The sequence below is a fragment of the Urocampus carinirostris genome, chromosome 15 (genome assembly GCF_059441175.1).
Source record: "Urocampus carinirostris isolate Australia breed hairy pipefish chromosome 15, RoL_Ucar_1.0, whole genome shotgun sequence".
Classification (NCBI taxonomy): domain Eukaryota; kingdom Metazoa; phylum Chordata; class Actinopteri; order Syngnathiformes; family Syngnathidae; genus Urocampus; species Urocampus carinirostris.
The window spans coordinates 8,402,153-8,420,011 of record NC_142363.1 but is presented as its reverse complement, the minus strand read 5'-3'; the positions used below and the strand labels follow the sequence as shown (position 1 = coordinate 8,420,011).

General features: G+C 36.7%; 1 protein-coding gene across 3 annotated transcripts in view; it reads right to left on the bottom strand.

Annotated features, from left to right (window-relative positions):
• The window catches only part of ccdc88c (coiled-coil and HOOK domain protein 88C), a 76,384-nt gene that overhangs the window by 23,698 nt on the left and 34,827 nt on the right, over positions 1-17,859 (bottom strand). For all 3 annotated transcript variants that reach the window (XR_015852838.1, XM_088354078.1, XM_088354079.1), the window contains exons 14-23: positions 16,105-16,242; positions 15,739-16,023; positions 13,327-14,124; positions 10,580-10,707; positions 10,363-10,504; positions 7,843-7,986; positions 6,364-6,525; positions 4,877-5,154; positions 2,731-2,874; positions 324-510 (exon numbers count right to left, since the gene is read on the bottom strand). Coding sequence is in view for 2 of the 3 variants with exons in the window: in XM_088354078.1 (XP_088210204.1) it covers positions 324-510; positions 2,731-2,874; positions 4,877-5,154; positions 6,364-6,525; positions 7,843-7,986; positions 10,363-10,504; positions 10,580-10,707; positions 13,327-14,124; positions 15,739-16,023; positions 16,105-16,242 (2,406 nt within the window). In the remaining variant the exon portion in view is untranslated. The remainder of the gene's footprint in view (positions 1-323; positions 511-2,730; positions 2,875-4,876; positions 5,155-6,363; positions 6,526-7,842; positions 7,987-10,362; positions 10,505-10,579; positions 10,708-13,326; positions 14,125-15,738; positions 16,024-16,104; positions 16,243-17,859) is intronic.

The following is a 17,859-nucleotide window of genomic DNA, read 5'->3' as shown; positions in this document are numbered from 1 at the left end:
TTGACACATACTGAATTCCTTGAAAATACTGAATAAAGTACTGTCAAATGCCAGGTTTCGCTTCGGATATTTATTATATGAATAATGTTGGCAAAAACAAGGACTTTTCTCTCTCTCTCTTTCTCTCTCTCGAAAAGTGTTTGCAGGAGTCACTGCTGTGTTTTATATTCAGAGCTCATGCATTGTAGCAAAGAGCAGCTCACTGTTTGCCACAAAGAACCAAAAAATAAGCCGCACCATATTCAAAGTCGCAGTGTTTAAAATGTAGCAAAAAAAGTAGCCGTTTGTAGTCCAGAATTTAAGGTAAATACGTTTGTTTTTACCTCACAATGGTTGTCTAGTTTGGTCATAGTGAGATCCAGGCCCTGGTGTTGCTCCATGAGCGAGTCATAGCGTGCCATCCATCGATTCACTTCCAGTTGGGCAGTGCCGAATGAACTCTTGAGTTCATTCATCTGCTGCTGTAGCATGTTGTACTGCTCCGATTGGTGTGATCCATTTCCTGTCAGCCTAAATATTGTGCATGATAATAGCAAATAAATATAACCACTTTTTAATTTTTTTATTTCATCACATTCGTCTTTTTTAATGCTCAAATTCATACAAATGTTTTCAACCGATTACAGTAATCCCTCGCTATAACACGACTCACCTTTCACTGTCTAGCTGCTCTACAGATTTTCATCATGCATTGTGTTCTGCATTCTGATTGGCAAAACAGTCACAGTAGGTGTTGGTACAAATATATACCGTATTTTCCGTTTTTTTTATACTTTGGCCAGGGGTGCGACATATACTCCGGTGAGACTTATATGTTAAATTATTTACTTAAAAATGTATACATTATTCCGGATGTAACATTTCACATGTTATTTCCACCCTCAACCGCAAGAGGGAGCTCTAGGCCTGTGTTGATAATTTCAACCTTGTCGTGCTGAAAAAATGTCCCCCCTCCCACGCCCCCCACAACATACGTCAAGAGCCATTTAGAGGCGGAGCTGAAAGAGCCGGAATTCCTATAACGGGTTGTGTGTTACAATAACGTATGTGACAACATATTCGTTTTCCCCATATTTTAACTTTTTTGATCATTTCAAATTGTGTACACCGTATAAAGAGTTTTGTATTTGAATTAAAAAAGAAAAAGGTTTTGTTTTACAGTCTGTCTTGGGGTGACTAAATAAGTGCCGTGTTGTGTTTATAAAGTTTATTATCAGTTAATAAAGGAATTACAATCATTAATAGGGGAGCAATTGGCTGATGTTGGCTAGGTTACGTCCAAACTCTAAGCCAGTATCTCACCAACGCCAGATCCTTTTCCCTTAAAACCGATGACCTGGACTCATGGGAAACTGCTACATTTGTGACTATTTTATTTTAACCAACATGGAGACCTGGCTCAACCCGAGAATCCCCAAAACTAGCTAGTCGGCCACTCTCTACATCGCTTTCTTACATTTAAATGAGAAGCCCTCAAATTTTGTTGTACGATTGTCTGATGATTAAAAAAAATAATTGATTCAACTGCAATTATGTGTTATGCGTTTTTATTTGTAGATCTACAGTTATTTTGTAACAGTGGTCAATATTGTATGTAACTGATATCTGTAAAATAAATAAATGTTTCTACTCCGCAGGTTTTGACTATCGCGGGACCTTTTATTTGTTTTCCAGGAAGGAAGGAAATCCAGCGCCGATCAAAAACCGTTTTTTCTTCTGTTGACTTTGATGACTAAATTTAAGTCGCTTTCTTACTGCTAGCACAAACTTGCTATTTTTTGTGTCGCTGCCAAAAACTAAAATGAATTCTGCCCTTGTGCTTCAACAATGCACGTGCCACTTCAATACGACACACTTGATTACAAACAGAAAGGGCTTTAGTTGTTGGGTGATAATAAAGTTCAATACGAATGAAAAAAAAAGTATTGTATTTTTCAAAAGCATAAAAATGAGCCAAACTTGGACTCATTTTGATTATTAAGTGTATTCAATCTTTTATTCTTAGAGACTGCTGATGTTCAGGTTTTTGTTTGAACAATTTTAATTTATATTATTTGCATGCTTTTCAGATGATCTGTGTCAAAATTGGTTAAAATTGAATGGTAACTGATATTTTATTATTTGCATTTTATTATTTATTTATAGCACTGAATAGTTGATATTTCTGATTTATATTTCATTGTATTGCATTTTCAGGGATTTTGTGTTGTTGTACGACTTTAAATCTGTTCATTGTGTGAAAACGTAAAATTATTTTGTATATTGCTTTTTTTTTGTAGATCTGTGAATATTTTAAATTATATCTCATGTGTTTTTCAGGAACGCCCTGCAAAAAATATGAAAGTACTAATTGTAAAATCATTTGGTGCATAATGTTTTATTACTATTGCTAATATACAGTTTTTTAAAAAAGAGTCGAAAGTACGAGTGAACCGAGCCGAAAGAACCGGTATTCTAAAAAAGAGCTCTCCTCCTGGGTGCAACCAGTAGGGTCCGGTGATGCTTATCATGACAATGCAATGATGACAAGCCACCACGGCAGGCGTGCCTGTGTCATTTTCACACACTTTTTTTTATTTCCTTCATTTATTGTGTGGTCTATAGAGTCAAGCACTTGACCCAAAATTCAAGCATTTTCCTAACCTTGAAACCCAAACATTAAAATTCAATCATCTTGAAGGATTTCAACGACCCGTGCAAACCCTGTAGTCTGTTTCTGCCAGCACGTACCTGTCCACCTCTGCTTTAAGTTGAAGATTCTCTTGTTGCAGTAGCCGATTTTTCAGGTGCTCCTGGTTTAGCTCCTCCCTATCCTTCAGACTCCGCCCCTCTAATTCTTCCCATTTCTCCTTGTGCTGCAATAAAGTGCAATACCTGCAGAGAGGCATAGAACAGAAACAAATATGCAAAGGTCAGTTTGTCATAATGCTTTAGAACCCACTAACAAGAACGTACTGAGAATTCACTGCATCAGTTTTTTGTTTTTGCAGTGCGCAGAGAATAGTGTAAGCTACCACCTGATTTCGCAACAGTTTTTACACCCTCCATTCCCGTACTTTTGTCATATTCAAAGCTTTTTGTATATTTTAATATTTTGCAGTCCGTTTTCATACTATTGTTGTTTTTTGTATATTTACATTCTTTCAGGTGCTTTACTTCATTATCACTTTTTTCCGTTTCAGTTTTTTCAGTAGTTTTCCACACTTTTAATACATTTAAGTGCCTTTTTATCCTTAACAACTCTTTTTGTATATTTTTATACTTTAGTGCTTTCCAATAAGTTAGAAAAATGAATACAATAATATATATTTTTTTACTTTTCAGATTTTGTTCATACCGTATAGGACTTTTGTTACACTTTCAGAACTTCTCAGTACTTTTTCATACTATTGTACTCTATTCTTACTTTTCAATACATTTTCATACTTTTAGAACTTTTTTTACACTTTTCAGTACATTTTTTCACACGTTCATCACATTTCAGTTTTTTTTTGTACCTTTTAGTACTTTTTCACACTTGTTATTACTTTTAAGTGCTTTTTCATTCTTCACAGCCCTTGATATATAACTGTTTAACATTATTGTACCACACTTTTTAATGTGTTTTAATGTTTTAATAATTTTCAGTACTTTTTTCAATAAAGTACATTATAGTTTTTATTGTTTTTGTTCATTATTTTGTTATTCTTTTAAATATGTTTTAGTATTTTTATACTTTTCACTATGCCTCAATACATTTAATGCTGTTTTAATATTTTTTGTATGTAGTCATACTTTTCAGTACTCTTCAATACGTTTTAATACTTTTAGAACTTTTTAACACTTTTTAGTGCATTTTTCACTTTCTTACATTCTGTTTTTATACCTATCACTACTTTTTCACTCTTTTTACTACTTTAGAGTGCTTTTACATACAAAGAGCACTTTTGTGTATTTTATATTTTCTAGTTTGTCAAAACGTTTTAATACTTTTCAGTATTTTTTTCTCTTTTTTACGTTTCTGTTTGTATTAAAATTTTTCAGTACTTTCTCATACTTTATAGCATTTTGTAAAAAATACCTTTAAAGTACTTTTTCATACTCACCAGTACTTTTTTATACTTTACACAAGAAAATCTAAGATGTTATATCAAATGTTTTAAGAGAGGAATGCTAATTTAATTCCAACATTTTCCTAATGTTTTTAATCTTTTTTACACCAAAACAATGTAAAAAAACTTAATATTTTGGATATTTAGAGTTGGGTATCATTTAAGTGGTCTGGCCCACCTGATATGTCTCGATGGTGGCCGCGGCACACAATGTAAAAAGAGCTGGACCCCTGACATGTAACAAATTACAATATGTGATCCATCCATCCAAATCTATCTAAAATAAACTTAATTTATCTAAAATAAGATAATAAAATTCCATTGAAATCTATTTATCTAATTATATCAAATATATTGATCTCTCTATCTGTCTACCTAAATAATCTAGATAGATAGATGGATACTTTATTCATCCACGCAGGGAAATTCACAGGGGAATTCACACGCAGGGAAATTCACAAAATTTTCCTAATCTAATCTACTTTAGAAATCACGATTTGTGTGCGTGTTAATGTAATTTGTAGGCTCCAAAACGGCTGAATCAATTTTCATGAAAATTTACAGCTTTACTTTTGGCCTCCGCAAGTATCTTTAGCTAGGTTTCCTGTCAGGGAACTCCCAATAAATCTGCTTACATGGGGTCTCTCTCAACCTCTGGCGGCTGAATTGGCTACTGCAGCTCCCGACCACTGACCAGTCCAAGCAGCCGAATCTAAAATCCTATTTTTCTGCAATGCGGGGCCTTTTGCTTTTTTATACAGTAAAATTGCAAATAACACACTTACTTGCTCTGTATCGTCCTGTGTTCACTCTCCAAAGCCCTCTGCTTGACTTTCAGAGTAGTGTGTTGACTGATCAAGTGCTCGTACTCGTGCGCTTGCCTCTCGTGAACACTCAATAAGCGTTCATGGTCATTGAGAACGCTTTCTCTCCCTCGCCATGCCTCCTCTCGCTGTCTTTGCCACGACTCCACCTCGTTCTCCAAGGCTGTGACCTGGCCTTGCAATACGGCATTCTGAGCCGTCAGGGATGCACTCTGGGAAGACAGCGTGGAGTTTTCCACCTAGGAGACAGTGAATTTTGGTCAAATAGGTGATGTGAAGTGTTTGCTTATTTCGGTTACCGTAATTTCCGGCTATAAGTTGCTCAGGAGTACAAGTTGCACCATCCAAAAAAATGCATATTTGAAAAGGAAAAAACATATACTGTAAATCTCGCCTGGAGTACAAGTCACATTTTGGGGGAAAATTTATTTGATAAAACCCAACACCAAAAACATACATGTCAACTGAAAGGCAATTTAAAAGAAAAATAAGAGAATAAAAGGCTGAATACGTGTAAGGTATAATTACGTTACATGTACGTGCATATCTTAGACACGCGCAAATAAGTCAGTATCGACGTAATACATTAAAAGTTATTCAGATAACTCTAGCATAAAGAACATGCTAACCAAACTAGCAGCTTCTCTCCAAATCACTAAATCCAATGAAATATTCATTATCTGTGTTACTTTTTCCGGTACCCAACTCCTTTAACCTGGGAAGAAGACGATAAGCCTCTTCAATTTGTCTTTCCGCTTCAGAAAATGTCCCCCACACAACAAGGGCAAGGTTGAAATTAATAACACAGATCTAGAGCGCCCTCTTGCAGTCTAGTGCGAAAAGAACATGTGAAGCGATATACAGTGTGCGTGTGTGTGTGTGTGTGCTTCCTGTGGTGTGTCTTGGGCAAGTACATCCTGGTGGCACCCTATGGTGTGTCTTGGGCAAGTACAGCCTGGTGGTGCCCCATCGCTCTCCAGACCAAAAAATGTAACTATATGTGGCAAATGAGAGCACAGAATTTGCGGTAAGAGTGTACTGAATTTTGGTCCTCTTTCTGGTAAAATTATTATTTTTTTAAACCATGTGTGGAGAAAAAAAGAAAACATAATGGACAGCACCCAGAAATGGATAAGATGTTTAATGTGTTTGAAGCCCAGAGACAAAATGGATATGGAGTGTGTCTTTGCTAAGTAATTTCTAAAGACAAAAAATGTAAAGGATTTACTGATTCCACAGTACAGTGTACATGTTTTCATTAATTTCCTTTAGTATGTGGCTATTTTAAAGCAGTTTTAGGGGGGTGTCTTAAATGCAATGTAGCCTTATATGGGAGAATATATGGTATATAATTTGTGGCAGTTGTGTCTACGGAGGATGTTAAGATTTGGTTCCCACCAATGCCAAGACCAAACCTACGCCTTTAGGTTTTTAAATGATTAGTGTACCTGCAGTTGTGCAGTCTGAGTGTGCAGCGCTGAATTCTGTTCCTGCAGGACTGTAGTGTGTCGCTGCAGTGTCGCCATCTGGTTGTTGAGTGAACTGTTCTGGTTTTCCAGTTGTTTCACCTGATCTTTCAACAAACTGCTCTGAGTCTGAAGCGAGGCATTCTAGGGGAAATACAGATATTTTTAATATTCACAGGAAGAAAGAAACACTTATGATAAACAGTAAACATATAATGAACTTGACTTGAGTTTCAAAACAGTGAGTACGGGGGCGCTTAATGAGACACCATTTAGACTAGATCAGGGTTGTCAATCTCAGTTTGGCTCAGGGGCCAGATGGTAGAAAAAAAACCCTCTTACAGGGGCTGGACTAGGAAATTAATAGCATAAAAAGTATGCCTTCTGTGTAGGACTGGGGATTAAAATTAAAACATAAAACGATTAAGGATTTTTTTCCTCAATATTGTTTTTCTTAATTAAGATTTATTTTCCTGGGGAGGCATTATCTCAGGAGGTAGAACGCTTAACTTGGGATAAAGAGATCGCAGGTTTGATTCCCAGCTCCTATGCGTTATATGTCGAAGTGTCCTTGGGCAAGACACTGAATCCCGAATGCCTCCAATAAGCAGGTAGTTGCCTTGCATGGCTAACACTCCTATCAGTTAGTTAGTGTGTAAAAGGTAAAAGTGTGAAGCTCATTGTAAAGCGGGAGGTCTTCATTGACTTGAAAAGTGCTATATAAATGCAGACCATTTACATTTACATCCTGTGGTGTTTATCAACAGGGCATTTGAAACAAAGCAAATCACATTTTTAATTCATTCGCTCTACAGTTTATTTAAATCAGGGAAACTCGTGCGAACTTAAAAGTAACAGAAATAGCACACAAATGGCTTAAATGATTGATATAATATCTAAAACACTTTTTCAGTTTTTTATGCTAATTATTACCCGATTTGGGTTAGATTTTATATCTATTTTAGAAAGGGGCTAATGCTTATTCAAACTTCTCCAAATACACAAAAGTAAAAAGAAAACACTTGGGTATTTTTTAATACAGGTGCTAAAATAAAAAGATAAAAAGAATAGGGATAAAAAGCATGGTTTAGTAGCAAATGTTGCGGTTAAGAATAACATCCATGCATGACCCGTAAGTGCAATCAAATTGCCTTAAGCACATCCGTAACTTCTATTCTAAATAAAACAACATCGGTATATTTTCATACTTTTTGTATATTTTCATACAAATATCTCTATTATATTCTCTGGTTGATAAATTTCACATGGCTTTGGTGACATCCAGAGAAAATATTTAAAACTGCAGGTCATTGTTTTTATGTGATGTGATCAATTTGTCTCTCGTGATTCTTAGCATTTACTCGCAAGCCGGATTGAATCTATTAAGGGACCTCATTCTGCCACCGTTTAACACCGCTGAACCTCGATAAACGAAACTTGTCAAAACACTTAAAGACTTACATTTTTCTCAACATCTATAAGATGATCTTTGATATGAAGAAGCTCAGCAGTGGCTGAGCCTCTCCGCGCATCTTCTCCTGAACACACCATGGAGTTTTCTTCTCTCTCCTGTTGCTGATGCAAGGTAGACAGTTTCTTAAGAGTCTGAAAAAAGGTTATGTACATATATACTGTTTATATAATTCATCCATTGCTTTTATATCAGAGGTGTCCAAACTTTATTCTTTGAGGGCCACTAACAGACTTATTACTCATATCATACTATTTACAGATATAATAATAATAATAATAATAATTTCCTTGTATTGTCATTCTGTGTAACAATGTACACAGAACGAAATGTCGATTGCACCTGACCCGTTGTAGCGAGCCGATGCAGCCGCAGCCAACAGAGGGCGCCGCCGACCACTTTTTAAGTCTTAGGAATGACTCGGCCGGGGCGCGAACCACCGACCTGTCATTTACCAAGCATGAGAAATATGATTTATTGTTTTGTTTTTTTAAAAAGAAAAACATAATTAGATTTCTACGGTAAAACAAAGAATGCAATAATTTGATCTTTTTATTGTTTAGAACAAGAGACTAGGGACAATGTGTATTGTTTAACACCTCTTAGTGGTATAAACAAAACGACATTAAAACAATATTGAGCTGAATAACAAGCAAAAATACGTAAACTGTCATATAAACAAGCCATCTTGCTGCTAACCCCATAAAACAAAAACCTTGTAAAAGGCTGGGCAAAAAAAAAAGAAAAATGGTCTGGTTTGGTCACCTTGAGTTTCCGTTGTTTGTTGTCTTCCTTGTGCTTTGCAGCACTCGTTTTCAGTTGCACTAAACAATACAACTGCAACTAGTGGTTAAATATTATACAACTTTAATAAAAAAACACTTGTTTTTGGTGTTGTTTCATACATCTTAAAATATTAGGTGGGATGTTTTTCCATTGAAAAGACAATTTTGGTTGAGTTCTATTTTGCTAAACAACCTATTTGTATTGGGCTTTGAACACAAAAGCGTAGTTTTTGGTTCGTTTTAAATAGATAACATGGGTTTTCAGGGGTTTATTGTACCAAACAACCCTTTGTTTTAAAGGGACAGTGTGTATTTTTTGACCAATATACATATACAGTGTAGTGCAGGGGTCGAGAACCTATGGCTTGCGGGCTCTTTTCATGAGTACATATGGTTAAGACATAAGTGCTAATTGTGCAAATATCTTCTGTATATATATTGATAAGCTCAGAGTAAAGTTAGGTGTATGCATGGCCAAAGCAAAGCTTTAAAATGCGCTGTTCGGTCCAGTATATAAGGTTCACAGTCTTACAGTTAAGGTGTCACATCAACAGACCCGTTTTGCTTGTACCTGTACATCGCTAAAAAATCTTTTATATGAAAACTCATTAAATAATGTATGTTCACTGTTAAGACATTTTATAATAAAAAACAATAGAACAAAGTGTGACCCCAAAATGTTGGGCAAGCCCACAGAACAATTTAATTGGGTGAGCGGTATCGATTTGCGCAGCTATGCACAAAAGACACGCTCCCCTCTCCCTCACAAGTGCCCACTGCCCTGAAGGGAAATACATCCATAAACTTTTCATTTGCAGTTTTTTGTGACATTTTTAGAAAAGAAATGTGCATGCATCTTGTTTGGAAACTTTTTTTTTTTTTAGAAAAAAAAAAAATGTAAAATGAGCCTCAATGATCTTAAATAACTGTGGGATGGAGACAAGTTTAAAGTGGTGTATTTGTTGATATAGGACACAGGCTCTGGAATATTTCTTAGTTCATATATTTTATCAAATCATCTAACGTCACACAGAGAAATAAAATGTGCCAAAAATGAGCTTTTCTCCGGAGAGCAGGTTTGGCAGTTTTGCTGCATATCGTCTTAAAACATATTGTATGGCTCTCTCTCTCTCTCGCTCAAAAAAAAAAAAAAAAAAATTGTTATTGTGGCTCTTTATGTCAAAAAGGTTTCAAATCTTTAGCATAGTGCAACCAAAAACGAGTGCTAAAAAGCGCAAGGAAAAACACAAACTAAAAATGACCAAAATGCCCCAATTTATCTGACATTTTTGCCCGGCCTTTTTGAGATTTTTGGGTCCCTGTTATCAGCAAGATGGTGGACAATTATGTCAGCCCCCTTTTGGTGAGGCTTCTATAATGTAAAATACACAATATCTCAACCTATTTATATATACACACATGATATATTATTATATCCTATTTTTAAAAACGCACATTACTCTTATAGTTCTTTTAGTACGTATTTTTGCTTTTTATTTCAATCAATATAGTTTCATTCTAATGAATGACTTATTTTTGTACCACTAGAAGGTGCTAAATAATACACAATGTCCCTTCAATGGTGGGTGGGGGGCCGTAGAACAAAACAGTAAAGTAAAGTTGGTAGGTACAGTAGATACAGACAGATATCGCATCAAACAGGTTTTGGGGTGATTACAATTTTTACTAAACAACCAAATTTAGATTTAGTTTATTTTTACTTACAGCAGCAAGCTCAGAACGTAGTGTGGTATTGAGTATGTTGCTTTCTTCGAGTTTCTTTTCCAGGTTAAAGATTTTGCCCTCCTTCATCTTCATTGCCTGTTGGACCGTTTCCTCCAGTCTGGATTCAAGCAGCTTGTACTTGCTGACACACACCAGCGCAAGTCAACGTCAAAAAAGTCACAAGGAAATTATTCTATGTCGTGCGATTTAAAGTTACCTGTCCTCCAGCATGTGCTCCTGCTGTAGCAGCCTTTCTCGGTTAAGTCCAACCTTCTCCAGTTCCTCGTTGAGTCTTTCCAACTCGATGCTGTATTGCTGGACTTTCAATTTCTCAGACACCAAATCCTACAAGCAATGAATGCGATGACAATGAAATACAAAAGATCTACACCATTGTTCCCAAAAATAGGGGCACTAAGAAATTTCCTTAATTTTGAAGGAAACACTTTTTTAAATAAATAACATTAAGCTAATTAGAAATATACCTGTGGTAAATGACTTTATTTAGCTAAAAGTGTCTTTTTTTAATGCAATATCTATATAAATGTATAGAGGCCATTTTCCAGCAACCAGCGCTATAGTGTAGTAATTGATAGTTTTTGTGTAACGCCTCGTGTACCCCCTAATCTGGACAGACGGGCATATTGAATGGGACACAGTTTGATGTCATTATGGGTCTACACTAATTTTGTTGGATGTTCGAAAGAAAGTGTTAGGTGTAAGGCAGGGGTCAGGAACCTATAGCTAGCAAGCTCTTTTTATGAGGTCATATGGCTCAGAGATAAACTAGAAGTTGCACATTTACATTATATATTGCTGCATACAGAGAAGATTATGGCACATGCAACTCTGAGACAATAATGACCATTTGCAGGGTTCAGTCCAGTATATACAGGATACAATTTTAACTACAGTTTACAGTTAACGGGTCACACCAACATACCCCGTTTGGCTGTAAATCGCTAAATAATCTCTTATATGGAAGCTCATTAAACAATCTTTGTTAATTGTTGAGACACAGAACAAACTTCAAATACCCAGAAGCAATTCTATTGGGTGAAAAGAAGGAATGGGCAGAGCCATACACAGGGCGTGTGCACTACTTCTCCTCGCCCAGCCCAGTCTGCACTGAATGTAAAAAGCTGATATCCTCATGAAAAGAGCCATATATGGCTCGTGAGCCATATGTACTCATTAAAAGAACTTTTGTTGTTGTAACAAACATTATCTAACGACCGCTTTTACCAAACTAAAGCTTTGTTTGCCAAATTTCTGAGGTCAGTCACAAAAAAAAATTATCGCACACATCTATCCAATATAGCAGCCGTTACTTATGTTGCCCGAAAGTAAATGACGATATAGGAACTATCAGTTGTAGATTGTGTTTGCTAATAGCGTTAGAAGGATAATGGATGATTAAAAACCTTTGTGTAATATTTATCACAGCTCAAAACAGTTTAGCTGGTTAGAAAAGCTATCAAACGGACCTTCTTTTGAGCTAGTCGAGTATCTTGTCAAACAGGCGGTCCTTAAAGAGTTTTAATCAGGCCCACAAGACGACACTGAGGGAAGCCCGAGAGAAAAATGAGCTGCAGTGTTAAATATGTCCACTTGATGTTAGCCAAGCCGGGCACCACTCGCAAAGCAACTAGTAGTATTTATCTCTCTCTCTCTCTCTCTCTCGCCCTTTCTCTATCAATTTCTCTCTTGCTTTCTTTTTCTATATTTTTCTTTGTCTCTCTCTTTCTCTATAACCATCTTTCTTTCTCACCCTCTCTTTTTATCTATTTCTATTTTTCCTCCCTCTCCATTTTCTCTTTCACCCTTTCCTTTTTCTCACTTTTTCTGTCTTTTCACGACCTTTTCATCATCCATTTCTCATGCTCACTCTTCCTCTCTCTCTTTGTCTTTTTATTTACTAGCATTCACTTGATCATTTTCTTTATCTTTCTTACTTTTTCTTTTTTTTCTGTCTCTTTCTCTAACGCCCACCTCTCTCTATTGTGCTCTCTTTATTTCTCTCTCTTTTTCTGTCTTACCTTCTCTCTCTCATTCTGGCTCCCATCTTCTCTCTCTCTTTTTATTTCTTTTTCTCCTGTTTTTTCTTTTTCTTTCGCTCTTTGTCTCATAAACCTAAATGTACAGCCCTCGTTAGTGTTTTTTTCTAGCATGATGCTCAAATGAGTTCGACACCCCTGATCAAGAGCATCATATTTTTGGGTGTGAATGAACTTTCAGAATGGCCCAAAAAAGGGAACTTTCATGTGAAACTTGACAGTCAATTCATGTTCTAAGAAGTGGAAGAAATAGTGTGTATTACTTCCTTCAGAAAACTGCTCAAACAGGCTCTCAACCCAGAGGTCGCATCTCCTGCATATTTTTAGAGGTTCCTCTTCAAATCAGGTGATACAAATTATTAGCTCGATAGTACGCCTGCAGAAGCTTGATAACTATGGTAATGATTGTATTCCCCCGGGTTGAAGATGAGAAAAACCTAAAAAATCATGCAGGAAATGCAGCGCTTAAGGACCGGGTTCCCCACAGCAGATCTAACCAGGGTCGAAAGAAATGTGGGAGGCCCCACTACACAACTAAGGAAGAGGACAAGTACATCAGAGCCTCTAGTTTGAGAAATACACGCATTACAGGCCTTTAAATAGTAACGTAGTTAATAGTACCCGCAAAACACCAGTGTCAACGTCTACAGTGAAGAGGCAACTCCTTCAAGGCAGAGTGGCAAAGAGAAAGCCATATCTGAGAATGGTTAGCTAAAGGAAGAGATGATTAAAATGAAATAAACGTACTACTACTACTTTTATTATTATTATTAATATGAGAAAAATAACAGACATTGGACAACTCTTTTAAAAGATTGACTTTACATGGAAAACACAAAATTGTCTCGGTGACCCAAAGTATTAAACCGTAGTGTAGGTGTAAACATTTAGTTTTTTGCATTCTTACCTCTCTCAGTGTGACCAAAGTCCCTTTGTCAATAGTTGCCTGTTTGTGCAGTTCCTTGTTCTCCCTCTCAAACTCTTTGGCCTTGACAGCCACATCCTTGAGCAAATGAAGCTCTTTTCTTATTTCTACAACGTCCTTCTGTGCTGCCACCACCTGACTGGCTTTCTCTTCCAGCTCAGCGTCTTTAGATTCCAGTAGCGTTCTGTTTTTCCAACTCTCTTTTTCCAAATGCATTCTTCTCTTCTCAGACTGCTCCAGGTCCAAAAGGATTTTCCTTCTTTCCTTGTCCCCTTCCTCTCTCCTTCCCTGCTCCTGCCTCAAATCTTCTATTTCCTTTTTCATCTCTTCTTGCATAGACAAAATGTCTTGCTTCTGTCTCTCGATTTCCTCCCTTTCCCCTTTAAGATTCTTCGTCTCCCCCTCGAGGCGATGCTTCTCTTGGCTGAGTGTGGCAATGTTGATTTCCAGTCTTTCTGCTCTCTTCCGCTCTCCTTGTAACTCCATGTTGACCGCCTCCAAACTTCTCTGCAGCTCTTGCAATTCTTGTTGCGCCTGCTTGTATTCTTCCTGTTGTTTTGTGAGAAGAGAGGATGAGGAACGCAGATTTTCTACAGAGCAACGGAGGTCCAAATTTTCTTTTGTCAGGAGGCTGTTTTCGGCTTCCTGTATTTTAAGCTGCTGCATTCTCTGATGAGCCTCTTCTGCCTCCCGTTTCAACTTGTGCAATTCCTGCTCCAGAGAGGTCACCTGCTTCTCAAGAAACTCTGTCCTCTCATTGCAAGTGCGTAAAGATGCCACCTGTGAACCAAAACAATCTTTTAAATCTTATTTTTTCATGAATCATAAGATAAGACTAGATAAAAGGGGCCCAATTTGCGGCCAGCAGACTGTTTGCGGCTTGCAGTATACATTATACAGAGGCCCCTCTACATGCGAGCTAATCTAGTTACGAAAAATTCGAGATAAAATATTTCTTTTTAGCAAAAATCTTGCCCGACATACGAAAAAATCTAAATTATGAGACTTTCTAGACGCTACCACAAGAGGGCCGAGTTCTCGATACCAAGCACCGCTAGAATCAGCTCGTCCCAGTTAGTACGTGTGTTTCCCATCATACAGACTGATCCCGCCCTCATGTTTTTTTTAATCGTTACAGTAACTTAAATTTTAGATGTACTGTAAACGTGGTATCTTATTATAGACATTTTCTCGTGCTCACTCTCTCCTCCCGTTTGTCCCTTCCTCACTCGCCACCACCAAGCATACACCTCGGTAAGCAACTGCCAACTTCTTCCATGGTAAGTGTTCATAATAAACTCTTATTTTATTCGGTTGATCATCGTATCACATCGTTCAATTACTATTTGAATGTGTTTTTAGACATCAGGAAGATGTGTTTTATAGCTATATAGACTTAACTTGGATGATTTTGGAAAATTAGTTCGAGGTACAAGAAATTCTAGATACTACCTTGATTCGGGAATAAATTAATCTTATATGTAGAGGAGTACTGTACATGACAATTTATCCTGAAAAATGTGCTTTGCTATGCAACATAAACATGAACAATTTGCAACATTTTGTATTATACTATTTTTTTTTTAAAGATTACACTAGAAAAACAAGAAAAAGATACATGAGTAGACTAATCAAGTTCTTCAGTTAATTTGACCCTTTTCCCCCAAAGCTATTTTGCATAAACGACCCAAAAAAGGGTCACTTTGTTATGAATAACCAACAAAATTTAGCCTATAAAATATGAAAAAAAAAACTCACAGCAAAATCCAAAACGGGTTGATTAGATTTTGTTCAAAAACATGCCCCCAGAAATATCTTATACGAGACAACCCCCCAAAACAGGTTATTTGAACCCAAAGTATTGGGCCTTTAATTTTTTTTTTTTTTTAAACTACACAGTACCAGATCAATGGCTAATCATTATTCTACAAAACACCCGAGAAATAGTTAACTTTGTTTAAAATGTTTTTGTTTTTTTTTCTCGAAAATTGTCTTTTTGTCATATACGATTTGATAAAAGTTGTGTATTTTGTTTGAAATGGCATGATAAAGTCGTGATTGTAAAATGGTGTTGGGGTGGAAAAAACACTGTTCTGCTTAACGGACATACTGGTTTTGTCATATACAAGCCCACACTTTCCCAATCAACGTTCTCAAGGTGTCCTGTACGTCTGCCTTACAACAACACACATGTGGAGGCTTTTTGAAGAAAAAATATAATACTTATATGTGCACCTGTAGTTGTGAAATTGCAGTGCTGGTTCATGAACAAAACAAAAAAAAACGGATTCTAGAGTTAGATCAATTAATATTATGATTACTATAATAATAAGACTGGGCCTTGGTCCTTAAACAATTACAGTAAGTTCGGACATCTCTGGGTGAAGCTCTTACCTCTCTGTTAAGCGCATCCCTGCTTCTCTCCATCTTGGCCATCTCCCTCTCTAACTCGTGATATTTTTCAGCCTTCTCCCTCAGCTTTTCTGCCTCTTCTTTTAAAAGCATGAGTTGAGTTTCTAAACTTGCTACCCGGGCGCTGCTATCAGTAATGCCTTGATGTAGGTGTCGATTCTCTGCCTCCACTTCACGGACCCTCGTTTCGCTGTGAGACTCGGCACGCTCACGGAGCGACACCGTAGCATCAAAAAGATGCTGCTTCTCGCTTTCCAATTCTGAAATCTTTAAAAAAAAATTGAAATTAGATCTTAAATGTTAAGTATGACCTGCATAAGATCTTCTTATTGTGCAGCTATATTTTACCTGTCTATCTTTGTCCGCTCTTAGCGCATGCATTTCCCGCTCCAGATTTTGCTTTTCCTTGAGTAATTCTTCTCCAAGGGACTCCATGTCTTGATTGGTAAGTTTCTCTTGGTCCAACAAACCTTGGAGATGTTCCAACTGAGAAAAATTCAGATGTTGTTAAAAATCGTGTGGAAACATTGACCTTGGTAAATCGTTTTTTAATCTCAGGTCAAATGCGTAAACCTACAATTAAACAACATGCCAATACAGTAATTTCCTAATGAAACACGGGTTCCTTTTTAGCATTTTGCTACTGTACGGATTTGCTTCATGTTCTGAATTTTGAATGGCTAAACAGTCTCCACACTCATTATCGCACTGCAGTAATTTCTTGAAAAAAAAAAAAACATTTATACGGTATTTTATTTTTGTTAAACAAATGCTTGAGTCTTCTATTTCAGTGTATCATGGAGTAATTGAATGCATAATAATTGTAAAAAAATAAAGGTTTCTACATAATTGATTTCGCCAATTATAAGTTATTTTTGGAAAGTAACCACCGGGTTAAACGAGGGATTACTGGAGAAAATATAAAGCAGTGTTTGACTGCCTCAGATGCACTAAATTTCCTTCTGTGATTTTATATACAAAGTAATCCTTCTTTTATCGTGCAATGGTTGTACAGTATTCCAAAAAGAACCCGTGATAGGAAAAATCCCCAAAGTGGAAACCTTTATGCATTTTTTAGTAAATACTGAATTATACGTTGAAACCAAAGAAAAAAAACTATTTACAGCCTCAAACATTTGTTTATAAATTAAAAGCACAATACTTTTTTTAAACGTTATTTTCTGTACTGTCAAATTATAATTTTCCAAATAATCTTGCGACCACATAGCACAATGGATATCCAACTGTTGAAAATGATTTCAACAGTTGGATATCCACTCAACACTTTTTTGACTTCAGGTGATATTTTGCCGCCATCATGTGGATGTAATGTTAACGAGAAAAGCAAAAACAAACTACTGTCAAATTTGAATGCTAATCATCAATGGGAACTGACTGCTTCAAATTGTGGAGATTAGCAACGTCCGTCCACCACAACCAGAGTACCAGATTTTCACGACCATAGAGCGCATCGTGTTAAAAAGTGCTGTCTCCATAGCTGGTTCTATTACTGTATTTAACACATTCACAGGGCGCACTGCACGATTGGGCATGTGTGCCCTCCATTGCAGCCGCTGCTAAATCGGACTCCACTTTGCATGAACTATGCTTCTCATTTGAGGTTTGCATACGTCTTAATAAACTCATTATATAAACTATGATCGCTTCGTTTTAATCACTTCTATCAATAATCCTTAATAAACACATTATACAGACTACAAGCGTAACACATGTTCAGTCAAAAACGGGCAGGCAGATTTTTCAGGAAGGGTGATTTTAGGCATGACATCTCTTGCGGCTGCTCGGTTACCATGATTTTCTGCATAACACACTATAGCGGACGAAAACAGAAAGTTTTCAGTGGGGGGAAAGTAAGGTTTTGGACCTAATTAATTTTGGGGGGGAAAACTGTTCAGCCTTTGCTCGCATTTTAACTTTCAAATTGCTAGATGCGCTACCGCTGTTGCATTCATGAGTACTTCCAAAAACAATGCATTGTGTGTGTGGGTTCACACAAGAGAAGGCATAGAAGTCACAGGAGATCACATAGAAGAACAATCCCACAAAAACAATGTATTTCGCCCAAAAAATGTTGCAAATCCT